The 14,073-nt window shown below is 37.9% G+C and overlaps 1 protein-coding gene and 1 pseudogene across 12 annotated transcripts in view; one reads left to right on the top strand and one right to left on the bottom strand.

Moving 5' to 3' along the window:
- NSD1 (nuclear receptor binding SET domain protein 1) overlaps positions 1–14,073 on the top strand; it is a 154,152-nt gene that overhangs the window by 46,842 nt on the left and 93,237 nt on the right. The window contains exon 1 of one of the 12 annotated variants that reach the window (XM_072824003.1): positions 7,159–7,177. The exons of the other annotated variants lie outside the window; for them this stretch is intronic. Coding sequence (XP_072680104.1) covers positions 7,175–7,177 — 3 coding nt within the window. The 5' untranslated portion in view covers positions 7,159–7,174. Of the gene's footprint in view, positions 1–7,158; positions 7,178–14,073 lie in introns of those variants that run through there. 12 annotated transcript variants of the gene reach the window in all.
- On the bottom strand, positions 2,826–3,334 carry LOC140632195 (putative coiled-coil-helix-coiled-coil-helix domain-containing protein CHCHD2P9, mitochondrial; annotated as a pseudogene).

Here is a 14,073-nt window from a genome sequence, read left to right as displayed (position 1 = left end):
ATTTCTCATTTGACTATAAGCAAACAAATGTGTAAGGGATTTAGACTTCAAAGACTTAGCGATTTATAAATGCACAGAATAGTATGGATATTTATCTTCTTATTCTGCTTCTCCCAGAGTCTTGAACAAGTCATTCGGTCTCTCTGCCCCTCCCGTTCTCTCTGTCAGAAAGAACATTTTTAGTAAGTTATACTGTAGATTTTCTTACTAGATTTAAACTAGACTAAAAGGGGAATGATTTATAAGCATATTTTGAATTTCATAATGTTGTGACTTTATGTGTCTACATATTCCTATCATGTGTTATAGAGTCCTTAATAAAAACGATCCAAGACAATTCCTTAATAGCAGGAACAATAGCTGCATCTCTAACATAATTAATTTGCAAGATAGCAAATCAGCACTGCCAAAAGGGCAAGATGCCATTGGAGTTGGTTATTTGAGGAGGGAAGGGTTTATTTTCTTCAACCTGGGTCTTGAAGGAAGCATAGATAGGACAGATTTAAACAAGGCACAGTGAAAGTGTAGTAGTGCACGCACCCTGAGGCAGGAGGAATGCCATATGGGGAACTATGTGATACAAATTATACTCTGGTTAGATTTTAAGATGTAATAAGGAGATTATTTAGCAAATAAGGTGGAGTGAATGGATTGGAGTCAGTTTACAGAGGGTCTTGAAGTCTATTTGGATAGGTGGTATGTACTGTATTTGAGTACTGTATTTTTTTTTTTAAAGATTTTATTTATTTATTCATGAGAGACACACAGAGAGAGAGGCAGAGACAGGCAGAGGGAGAAGCAGGCTCCATGCAGGGAGCCCGATGTGGGACTTGATCCCAGGACTCCAGGATCACACCCTGGGCCGAAGGCAGGCTCCAAACCGCTGAGCCACCTGAGGATCCCTTGAGTACTGTATTTTGAGTAATAGGGAGGTAACGAAGGTTTTTTAGAAAGATAGTAATAGCATTGGAATTGTGTGAAATTGTGTTTTTTTTTTTTTTTTTTAAAGATTTATTATAGAGACAGTGTGCATGTAAGAGGTAGGAGGAGGGGCAGAGGAAAACAATTTCAAGCTGACTTCCTGGTGAGTGCAGAGCCTCCTATTAGGCTGTATTCTACTACCTGAGATTATGAACTGATCTGAAATCAAAAGGTGGATGCTTAACCAACTGAGCCCCCCAGGTGCCCCTCTAAATTGTTTCTATTTTTTAAAACGATTTATTTATTCATGAAATAGAGATTGTGCAGGTGTGTGTGCCTGTGTGCATGAGTGGGGGGAAGGGGCAGAGGGAGAGAGAAAAACTCAAGTGGACTCCCTGCTGAGTGTGGAGCCACATGCAGGGCTCAAACCCAGGATCTGGAGATCACCACCTGAGCTGAAATCAAGACTTGGAATCCCAACCAATCAAGCCACCCAGATGTCCCTAAATTTTGTTTCTATTTTAAACATTATTTATTTATTTGGTATTTGAAATATTTTTTCATTAACATAGTACTGAATGGAAGTTGAGTCCCCATACTGTCATGTTAATTATGTAATTAAGTAAAAGAAATGGAAATAATGTAACTTTTCAAAGAAATACAGTGAATAATAAAAAAAAAAAAAAAAAAAAAGAAATACAGTGAATAATACTAGAGCCACTGCTTTTTGAATTGTTACTAGGGGATCCCTGGGTAGTTTAGAGGTTAGCCCTTGCCTTTGGCCCAGGGTTTGTGTAATCCTGGAGTCTTGGGATCGAGTCCCACATCGGGCTCCCTGCATGGAACCTGCTTCTCCCTCTGCCTGTGTCTCTGCACCCCCCTCTTTCTCTATGTCTCTCTCATGAACAAATAAATAAAATCTTGAAAAAAAATGAATTGTTACTATGAGCCAGGCTCTTTTTAAAAAAACTTTTTTAAGGATTTTATTTATTCATGAGAGAGAGAGAGAGAGGCAGAGTGCTAAACCGCTGAGCCACCCAGGCTCCCATCCTGAGCCAGGCTCTTTATAAAGGTTTCAGGAAGCATGACTGCAGAGAGCCTATGCTTTTAACCATTACACTGAACTATCTCTCAAAAAATGGCTTCATACTAATAATTAAGATAAAAAAGAGAACCTTTGAATGTTGTTACTCAGGATAAGAGTCAGACTTAATTTCAAGATTTTGAAATAATTCACGAGTCTCCATTCCTCATTCATGGGGGATATATTCCAAAGCCCCTGTGATGACTAAAACCAAGAATAGAACCTGAACCATATATATATATATATATATTTTTTTTTAATTTTAGTTTTAATTTAAAAATTTTTTAGAACCAAACACTATATTTACAATGTTTTTTCTATGCATATATACCTGTGACAAAGTTTAATTTAGAAATTAGGCACATTAAGATATTAACAATAATGATAAAATATAAAATTTATGGCAATATACTATAATAAAAGTTATGTGGTTTTTTATTTTTTATTTGAGTATACTTGAAATACAATGTTACATTAGTTTCAGATATACAACATAATGATTCAGCAACTCCTATGCTCTGCTTACTGCAAGTGTAGCTATTGTCTGTCACCATGCAATTCTCTTTAATACGATTTTTTTGGGGGGGGGGGAGAAAATCACTTTATTCTAATTAATTCACAAATGATAACATCACAAAAGGTGATTTAAGGAGGCACACAAACATCTGCCCAGCCCCAAACTCAAACCATCTCAATGAACTTGTATACTAAAAATATCCTTTCTCATTACAATTCTGAAGAAAGCTGTATTTAATGATGGAGAGGTTTAACTGGTGGTTTTGCACTTTATATCTTCACTATTTATTATATTTTTATGCTAAATTAACTTGGTCATGATTGATGAGTTTCCATATCTTCCAATTTGAACTTCTTGATTAGGCTAATCCATTTGCAGATCTGCATTGTTTCAGTAGCTTGCTGAAACCTTCACAAAGATTTAGGTCACCCTGGTTATGGGCACACTCCAGGAACGGTTTCATCTCGGGCTAAACTGCTGCTGCTGTTGCTGGTATGCTCACTGGGTTCCCTGAGGCTCCTGGTAAGTGATGTCGGGCCTTGAAGGCTCAGCGTTACTTCCAACGAAGTCCCCAGTAATGGCATGACCAATCATGTGCCTGTCAGCAAAGCCTGCAGCCCCTCCAGCTGCAGTGGTTGCCATCTGGGCCATGAGACCTGGCTGCCAGGGTGTAGCAGGTGAGCCAATAGCAGTTGGCAAGCTGCTGCTGGTGGCTGAGCGGCTGGCGCTGGTCTAGATGCAGCTCTCATCTGAGGTGCCCACCTGGCCGGAGGGGCCGTGCCAGAGGTGCGGCTACGGCTTCCATGCAGCATGTCTACTGGTACAGGAGCACGGCGTCCAGAAGCCTGACACTCGGTGGAGACCTTTATTACAATACTATTGACTATATTCCTTATATCAGGGTTTTTATTCCTGTGACTTACTCTTTCCATAACTGGAAGCCTGTATCTCCCACTCCACCCATTTTGCCCATCTGCCCAACTCCCTCCCTTCTGGCAGTCATCAGTTGTTTGTATTTACAGGTCTGATTGTACCTTTTGTTTATATTTTATATTCTACGCATAAGTGAAATCATATGTTTGTCTTTTCTGACTTCACTTAGCATAGTACCTTCTAGGTCCAGCCTTGTTGTTGCAAATGGCAAGATCTCAGTCTTTTTATGGCTGAATAATATTCCATTGTGTATGTATACACCACAATTTCTTTATCCATTCATCTGTCAGTGGTATATTTATCCTTTTTCCTGTGATGATATGAGGTTATAAAATGCCTATGTGATGAGATGAAGTGAGGTGAGTGATAATAGGCATTGTATTGAAATATTAGGCTACTATTGCCCTTCTGGCAGTAATGCCAGTTGGAGGATTATCTACTTCTGGACTGAGGTTGACCAAAGGTAATTGAAATTGTGAAAAGCAAAACTGTGGGTAAGGGGAGACTTTTTTTCAAAGATTTTATTTATTCATGAGAGACACAGAGAGAGGCAGAGACACAGAGACACTTGATCCTGGGACTCCAGGATCACGCCGTGGGCCAAAGGCAGGTGCTAAACCTCTGAGCCACCCAGGGATTCCCAAATATTTAACTCTTGATCTCAGCTCAGGTCTCAATCTCAGGCTTGTAAATTCAAGCCCTGGGTTGTTCTCCATGCTGGGTGTGGAGTCTAATTTAAAAATATATATATGTATTACTTTTCTAAACTATATACCACGTTCTCATCTGAGATTTTAGTCAGTTCCTCCCTTGGCTAAAGAAAAGGCTAATAGCAAACTAGAAACTATTTTGACAGCTTCAGTGGCTTTGCTTATGTGACTTAAAGTTTTTCTTGATCGAGGAATATTTGGACTTCCCAAATGTTGGAGGGATAGAAGTTACATTTATATACTGTGGAAAATTCATTTATATAGAATCCTTTTTTTTTCTTTTTTAAGATTTTATTTATTTATTCATGAGAGAGAGAGAGAGAGACAGGCGGAGTAGCAGGCTCCAGGAGCAGGGAGCCTGATGTGCGACTTGATCCCGGGACTCCAGGATTACACCCTGGGCCGAAGGCAGGTGCCAAACTGCTGAGCCACCCAGGGATCCCCAGAATCCTTTCTAAGAAAATTCTGGGTTATCATCTGGGGGAATTAGACTGGTGCAATGTAAAAGGCATTTTTATGAAGTCAGTTTGAATCCTTTCCTGTATTGCTATTTTTCATACTACTTTTGTGAATTTAGGCAAATTGAAATAATTTCTGCCTCAGTTTTTTCATCCATAATATGGAGAAAGTACTCTTCTAGAAGCTACTGTGAGGTTATGAGGTAATTGTTAAGCGTTCAGCACAGTGTCTGATTTTTATTGTGCCCATGCAGCTAGCTAAATCATTATCCTTAGTACAGTTATTTTATTTAGCAATTCCTCAGTGTGTGGCTCAGTAACCGCTGAGCCCAATCTGTGATTAATTCTAATATGCTGGGGGAGCCCTGGTGGTTCAGTGGATTAGCGTCACCTTCAGCTAGGGGGTGATCCTGGAGACCCAGGAACGAGTCCCACGTCAGGCTCCCTGCATGGAGTCTGCTTCTCCCTCTGCCTGTGTCTCTGCCTCCCTCTCTCTGTGTGTCTCTCATGAGTAAATAAATAAAATCTTAAAAAAAAAAAAAAAATTCTAATGTGCTGTTCCTCTCCCAAATATAGTGGTATTGCCCATTTCCAAACCAGGGAATTCTGTGGTAGTGACTGATTGCAGGTCATCTTTGAAGTAAAGACCTGTAAAGTTAGATATGTATAAATAATATCATTTATCTTTTTTTGGGTATCATTTATCTTTTTAAGACATGTGAGAGTTTTGTGGATTAAGAACTGATAAGTATTGATAGGTGCTTAAATGGACAGAATAAGGTGTCTAATTTTGCTGCTTAGGAAATGATTCATTGTAGCCTATTTCAGTTCAATTAAAACATTGTTTTTATTAACATGTATTTTGTCCCAGAAATGTAGATACATGAGTGGATGATACCTTGTCTTCCTGAAGTTTAGCATGGTGGAATAGATAAATTATAAACCCAATATAATGGTAAGTTAAGAGATAGGCATAGGATATAATAGATAGGCACTTGGCTAAGTCAAGAGATAGGAGATGTTGGAAGTAAGGTGTCCTGAGGAGACCTAGGAGAAAGAGGAATTCCTGTCAGAAAGGAGATGGAAGGATAAAGAGCATGATCTCAGAGGGGGACTGTGGACAGCTTGGTGTAAACTTTTGAAGTAGGGAATGGTAAAATAGGAGATTAGAAACAGAAATAGTATCTAGATTCTTATTTTAACAGGAAGGAACCAGCTGTTTTTACTCTGTCATTATCTCTTGAGGTTTGTTCTGAGAAATTTGTTACTAATAATTTTATTTATAAATAAAATAATAAATAAAAATAACTTGTTACGAATAATAAATTTGTTACTAATAATCTTCGTTCCCTAAGATCCCTCTACCTCCCACCTCAATCCCAGTTTAGCAGTTATAGGATTTTATTTTGTTCATTTGTCTCTTTCAGAGAGATTAAGCTCCCACAGGGCTTGTTTGTTCCATCTCTACATTCAGTTATATGCCACTCAGAATATATATTTTTTCACTAGTATTGACCTGTAGAAATAATCCCTGAAAGTATAGTCTGGTACTCAGAATATATATTTTTTTATTTTTAAAGATTTTATTTATTTATTCATGAGAAACACAGAGAGGGGAGAGAGAGAGGGAGACACAGGCAGAGGGAGAAGCAGGCTCCATGCAGGGAACCCGATGTGGGACTTGATCCCAGGTCTCCAGGATCACGCCCTGGGCTGAAGGCGGCGCTAAACCGCCAAGCCACCCGGGCTGCCCTGGTACTCAGAATATTTATAAAATGCTTAAATATAAAGAAAAATTGTTTCCTTGAAAATAAATCTTTACTGGAGAAAAATAATAAATTTGAGTCTCATAATTTTCACCCCCTAGAAATAATCACTGTTTTCCACTTTCCAAACTTAATAAATATTTGAATGATTGAGTTATCCAACATGAACTAAATTTAATCAACTCAGCAAACATTATCTGGGAATCTGCTATTATGTGACATTCTAGATAATCAGTAATCTCTACTATCAAGTAACCTAAGGTTTCTTAGTATTGTTAAACAATATATCCTAAAATGAGGAGTAATGGGAGGAATTAAAGGACCCGTTTAGATGGTTTTGCTTGTTTTATCTTTTTAACTGAATTTTGTATAACTATTACATGATTTAAAAGGAAACAAACTACAGAGTTCTGTACCTAACAGTGAAAATTTGTCTGTTTACTATACAAATATAATACCAGTTAAAAAAATGTAAAAATACCAGTGTTTCCACAAAGGTAATAACATCTTTATTTTTAAAAAGGTTTTATTTATTTGAGAACAAGCAAGTGAGAGTGTATATGGGGGGATGGTGAGGGGGGGAAGAGAGAATCCCAAGCAGACTCTTTGCCCAGGCAGAACCCAACAGGGCTTGATTCTTCAACCTTGATCATGGCCTGAGCTATAATAAACAAGAGTTGGTCACTGAATTTACTGAGCTACCCAGGCACTCTAGTGGTAATAACATCTTTAAATAACATCTTTTTGTATTTTTTCTTCTTTACAGCATACTTTCCTGGCTTCCCATGGTAAATTTTTAAAAGTTTTTATTTAAATTCCAATTATTTAACATAACAGTGTAATATTTGTTTCACATTTACAATATAGTGATTGAATGGTTGCATACATTACCTGGTGCTCATTACAAGTGAACTCCTTAATCTCCATCACCTATTGATAATATCCTCCACTACCTCCCTTCTGGTAACCATCAGTTTGTTGGTTTGCCTCTCTCCTGGTTTCCCATAGTAATTTTTAAGGACTGTTTAATAGACCAGCAAATTGTTCTAAATTTGCTTAGCTATCTTTTTGTTGTTACTTTCACTTTTGTTATTACAGTTAATGATGAAGTGAAAATACATTTATAGCCCTTAGTCTTTTACCTTCTTTTTGTATTATTTCTTAGGATGGAGTCCCAGGAATGTGAGTATTGTTTCAAAGAGTATTATGTTGCTTTTCAAGAGACCATACTAAAATTGATTAAGTAGTAGTGGTTAGTGGAGTGCCTGGGTGGCTCAGACAGTTAAGTGTCCAATTCTTGGTTTTGGCTTAGGCCATGATCTCAGGGTTGTAAGATCAAGCCCCACGTCAGGCTCTGCACTGAGTGTTGAGGCTGACTGAGATTCTTTCTCTCCCTTGCCCCCAGCCCCTACCTTTGCATTCATTCTCTCCCTCCCCTCCAAATAAATAAATAAAACTTAAAAAAAATAGTAATATGTTATTTCTAAGAACTTGGGTATTTCTTTTTTTTTTTTTTCTTCCCCTCAAGATAGAATTATGAATAGAATCGAGTCTCTTGGTCAAGCAGTTCTATTAGAGGTTAAAAAGAATCCTTATCTATTTTTATGCCTCAAACCTTAGTCTCAGGTACCTTTCTCTGTCTAGCTCACTTTGTTGATGATTTTTTATCTGGGCCACATCTAGCTTGAATCTTATCTCAGAATTCCTGCATCATATATACAGTGGCTTTTTTTTTTCTTTTAAAGATTGATTACTTTTTTTAGAGAGAAAGTGAGAGTACGTGACTGGGGAGAGGGGCAGAGGGAGAGAATCTTCAGGCAGATTCCCTCGGGGAGCCTGATGTGGGGCTTGATCTCAGTACCCATGAGATCATGACCTGAGTGAAATCAAGAGTCAGACGCTAAACTGAGCCACCCAGGGCCCCCTACAGTGGCTTTCTGGGGCAATTTTCACTAGGTTGTGAAATGGAGTTTTACATTTGTTCAAAGCCAAGTTTCAGCTGTTTATTCCCCAAATCTATTTTCTCCTATAGTCTTTTCCATTTTAATGAATGGCAACTCCATCTTCGCAGTATTTAAGACCTAAACTTTTAGCATGATCCTTGAGTTCTCTCTGTAACATCCATATCCAGTCCATCAGCATAAATTTCATTGGCATTGCCTATTTCTTGTCCCCTTCACCATCCTAGATTGATTCATGTAATTGTTACCTCTCATCTGCATTATTATTGCAATAACCTAAGCAGGTCTCTGATTCCATCCTGACCCCCGGGTGCCCCTCTTTGATCGATTTTGAGTTAATTTTTGTATATGGTGTTAGTGTATAATTTCATTCCTTTGTATGTAGATACCCAGTTTTCCCACTACCATTTGTTGAAAAAGGCTGTCTTTTCCGTATTGGTTTGTTAGTACTGTTGTCAAAATCATTTGACCATATATGCAAGGATTTATTTCTGGAATATTTAGAGAGAATATTTCTCTCTAAACAGAATAGAGAATATTTTTCTATTCTGTTCTCTTGGTCAGTATATCTTTGTGATTGTAGTTGCACAGTGTTTTGTTGTTGTTGTTTTTTTTAAATAGACTCCATGCCAAATAGGTGCTTGACTTTAGGACCCTGAGATCAAGAGTCATATGCTTTATCAACTCAGCCAGCCACCCAAGTATTTTGACTAATGTAGCTATTTGTAAGTTTTGAAATCAGGGGGATCCCTGGGTGGCTCAATAGTTTAGCACCTGCCTTCGGTCCAGGACGTGATCCTGGAGTCCCGGGATCAAGTCCCACGTCAGGCTCTCTGCGTGGAGCCTGCTTCTCCCTCTGCCTGTGTCTCAGCCTGCCTCTCTCTCTCTCTCTCTCTCTTTCTCTCTCTGTCTCTCATGAATAAATAAATAAAATCTTTAAAAAAAAAAGTTTTGAAATCAGGAAGTAGCTAGCTTTTCTTTCTCAGTATTGCTTTGTTTCAGGTTCCCTTGGATTTCATATGAATAGTGAAATCTTTTAAAAAGTCATTCTGATTATTACAGGGATTACATTGAATCTATAGATCACTTTGAATAGTAGTAATATCTTAACAATATCAAGTCTTCTAATCCATAAATAAACAAGCATTTCTTTCCATGTATTCTCTTTAATTTCTTTCAGCAACATTTTGTGGTTTTTATTATACGTCTTTTATTTCTTTGATTAATTATTAGGTATTTTATTCTCCTTCATGGTCTTCAAGGACTTCTTTATTTCCCTTTTGGCTTGTTCTCTTTTTTTTTTTTTTTAAGATTTAGTTGTTTGAGAAGGAGAAAGAGAGTACCAGCAGGGGAGTGGCAGAAGGAGCCAAGGCAGACACTGAACTGACTGCTCTGGATAGGCTTTTTTTTTTTTTATTTAATATTTTATGTATTTATTCATGAGAAATACAGAAAGAGAGGCAGAGACACAGAGGAGAAGCAGGCTCTATGCAAGGAGCCCAATGCAGAACTTGATCTTGTAAATTGAGGATCAGGCCCTGAGCCAAAGGCAGACACTCAACTGCTGAGCCACCCAGGCATCCCTGGATAGTTCATCATTAATGTGTAGAATTTCAGCTGAGTTTTGTATGTTGATTTTGTATCATCCTAGTTTGTTGAATTTATCTTAAAATTTTTTTGTGGAATCTTTATGAGTTCTGCAAATAGAGATAATTTTATTTATTCATTTCCAATGTGGTTCTTTTTCCTACCTAGTTGCTCTTTTATTATATGGAAAGTTGACTTTTAATATATGGAAATAGTTTCCTATTACTGGTTTGTTTTTGAGTGTTTTATTTCCCTCACAGCTAAGTATTGAATTTTGCTAAATAATTTTTTTCATCAATGTTGATGATCATATGATTTTTATCCATTCTGTTTGTGTGGTATATTAAATTTACTAATTTCAAATGTTGAACAATCCTGTTTTCCAGGAATAAATCCCATTGGGTCATGGTGTATGGTTTTTTTGTCGTCGCTATTGGTTTTTATTGATTTTTTTATTCCACTATAGTTAATTGATTTTTTTTAAAGATTTTATTTATTTATTCATGAGAGACACATACATACACAGAGAGAGACAGAGACACAGGCAGAGGGAGAAGCAGGCTCCACGGAGGGAGCCTGACGTGGAATTCGATCCTGGGTTTCCAGAGTCATGCCCTGGGCTGAAGGCAGCGCTAAACTGCTGAGCCACCCGGGCTGCCCTAGTTAATTGTTTTTTAAATGACATATAATTGACATATAAGATTGTTAGATTTAGCTATACAAAATAATGATTTCAGGGGTGCCTGGGTGGCACAGTTGGTTAATAAACACATGCAGAGTTTGCTTGAGATTCTCTCTCCCTTTGCCCCTTTCACTCATGCTCCCTCCCTCTCTTTAAAAATAAATAAATCTTTAAGAAAAACAATGATTTTATTTTATTTTTAAAAAATTTTTATTCATTAATTTGAGACAGAGCATGAACAGGGGGCAGAGGTAGGGGGAAAGGGAGAAGCAGCCCCCTGTTGATTGAGGAGCCCAGTGGGGGACTTGATCCCAGGACCCTGAGATCATGACCTGAGCCAAAGGCAGACACTTAACCATCTGAGCCACCAATACAGGCGCCCTGTATTATGCTTTTTTTTTTTAATGTTCATTTATTTTGCTAGTATTTTATTGAAGATCTTTGCATCAATGTTTATAAAGGGTATTGGTCTGTAGTTTTCTTTTTCTTACGGGGTCTTCATCTGGCTTTGGTATGAGAATGATGCTGGCCTCAATGAATAAGGGCATGTTCCTCACTAGAGTTTGGAAAAGTTTGAGAGAAATGGATGTTTTTAGTTAAATGTTTATAGCTTCCCAGTGAAACTGTTAGGTCCAGGGCTTTTCTTTGTTGGGACATTTTTTGGTTACTCATTACTGAGTCAGTCTCCTTAATAGTTACAGATCTATTCAAATATACTGTTTTTATGTCATTTAATCTTGGTAGGTTTTTTGTTTCTTGGATTTGGGCTGTTTCATCTAGGTTTTATCCATTTGTAGATATACAGTTATTCATACTACTCTTTTATAATCCTTTTTGTTCCTATAGAGTCAGTAGTGATGTCTACACTTTTATTTCTGATTTTAGTAATTCAAGTCTTCTTTTATTCTTGATGCACCTAGCTAAGGATTTATCAATTGTGTTGATCTTTTCAAAGAATCAACTCTTGGTTTTGTCCAATTTTTACTATTCTTGATTTTCTATTCTTAATTTTCTCTCTAATCTTTATTATTCTTTCTGCTTGCTTTAGGTATAGTCTGCTAGTTCCTTTTCTAGCTTATTAAGATGAAAGTTTAGGGTGTCTGAGAAATTTTAAAGAAATACACGTCTACAGCTATTAACATCCCTCTAAGAATTGCTTTTGCTGCATCTTTTAAGTTGTGATATGTTTTGTGTTCATTTTCATTCAGACTATTTTCTAACTTACCATGTGAATTCCTTGACTTACTGGTTATTTAGTAGTGTGTTGTTTAATATCCCAGTGTTTCTTGTCTTTTTGACTTTTAATTTTGTTCCATTGTGGTTGGAAAATACATTCTGTATTTCAGTTCTTTTAATTTTATTTTTTGGCCTTAACATATGGCCTATCCTTGAGAATGTTAACTTGTGCTTAGGAAGACTGACTTTGTGGTTGTTTAGTAGAATGTTCTTCAGATGCCTGTTAGGTCTAGTTGGTTTATAGTACTGTTCAGTACTTCTGTGTCTTTATGGATCATCCAAATCTCTCCTGTACTGCAAGTTGGTTTTTTGTTTTTAAGACTTTGTTTATGACAGAGACAGAGGCAGAGGCAGAGGGAGAAGCAGGCTTCCCTCGAGGAACCTTATGAGGGACTCGATCCCAGGATCGTGGGATCAAGACCTGAGCCAAAGGGAGACAGACACTCAACCACTGAGCCACCCAGATGGCCCTGCAGTTGGGTTTTGAAGTCTCTTTTGTTGTTTCTCTTTTTCACATTTCTGTCCATTATGGCCTCATGAATTTGGAAGTCTGGTTTGATGCATGGTGTTTGTAATTGTTAAACCTTCCTCTTAGATTGACATTTTTATCATAGAATTTTGATCTTGTCTTTTTTTTTTTTTTTAAATATTTTATTTATTATTTATTTATTTAAGTCACAGACAGAGAGAGAGAGAGGCAGAGTCACAGGCAGAGAGAGAAGCAGGCTCCATGCACCAGGAGCCCGATGTGGGATTCGATCCCGGGTCTCCAGGATCGCGCCCTGGGCCAAAGGCAGGCGCCAAACCGCTGCGCCACCCAGGGATCCCTGATCTTGTCTTTAGTAACCATTTTTTTAAAGATTTTATTTATTTATTTATTCACGAGAGACAAAGAAAGAGGCAGACACACAGAGGGAGAAGCAGGCTCTCTGCAGGAGCTGGAAGTGGGACTCGATCCTGGGCCCTGGGATCATGCCCTGAGTCAAAGGCAGATGCTCAACCGCTGAGCCACCCAGGCATCCGTGTAGTAACCACTTTTGCCTTTAAGTATATTTTCTGTGGTGTTAATGTAAAGAAGAAGCTAGCCCTCTCTGTTACTATTGCATTTTATTTATTTTCCAACCTTTTGCTTTCAACTTTTTTTTTTTTTTTTTAAAGACTTTATTTATCTATTCATGAGAGATACAGAGAGAGAGGCAGAGACATATGCCGAGGGAGAATCAGTCTGCTCGCGGGGAGCCTGATGCGGGACTCCATCCCAGGACCCCAGGATCATGCCCTGAGCCAAAGGCAGATGCTCAACAGCTGAGCCACCCAGGTGTCCCTTAAATACATATACATTTTATCTAAGTAGTGATAAGGTAGGATTGATATCTGCCATTTTACTATTTTTTGTTTTTGTTCCTCTGTCCTGTTAACTACCTTCTTTTATGTTAAATAGGTATTTTCTAGGGCAATATTTTAATTTCCTTGTCATTTATATGATCACATCCCTCCCCACTCCAAATTTAGTCATTAGTGGTTGCTCTAGTTATTGAGATTGCAACTAAAGTCTTAATTTGTTACAGTGTGGTTTGTATTATTAATATCAAGTTAATTTTAATAGTAATAAAACTTGTTCCTTTATTGGTCTGCCCTTGTCATCTCCTTTGTTATTTTATTGTCATACAAATTACATTTTGGGTCGCTGGGGTAGCTCAGTCAGTTAAGCATCTGCTTTTGGCTTAGGTCATGATCCCAAGGTCCTGGGATCATGTCCCCTGTCAGGTTCTCTCCTCAGAGCCTGCTTTTCCCTTTCCTGCCTGCCACTCTGCCTACTTGTGCTCTTTCCTGTCAAATAAATAAATAACATCTTTAAAAAAAGAAAAAACTAATTACATTTTTATATGTCATGTGCCCATGCACACAGACTTAAGATTCTTGCATTAAACAGTTGTCTTTTATTTTTTATTTATTATATATATATATTTATTTTTAAAAGATTTTATTTATTTATTCATAGAGAAAAAGAGAGAGAGAGGCAGAGACCCAGACGGGGAGAAGCAGGCTCCATGCAGGGAGCCCGATGTAGGACTTGATCCCGGGTCTCCAGGATCACACCCCAGGCTGCAGGCGGCGCTAAACCGCTGAGCCACCGGGGCTGCCCTATTTTTATATTTTATTTATTCACGAGAGACACACAGAGAGAGGCAGAGACATAGGCAGAGGGAGATAGATA

The sequence above is a fragment of the Canis lupus genome, chromosome 4, assembly GCF_048164855.1.
Source record: "Canis lupus baileyi chromosome 4, mCanLup2.hap1, whole genome shotgun sequence".
In the NCBI taxonomy this organism is placed as follows: Eukaryota; Metazoa; Chordata; class Mammalia; order Carnivora; family Canidae; genus Canis; species Canis lupus.
The sequence above is the reverse complement of the archived record's forward strand: the minus strand, read 5'-3'. Positions and strand labels throughout refer to the sequence as shown.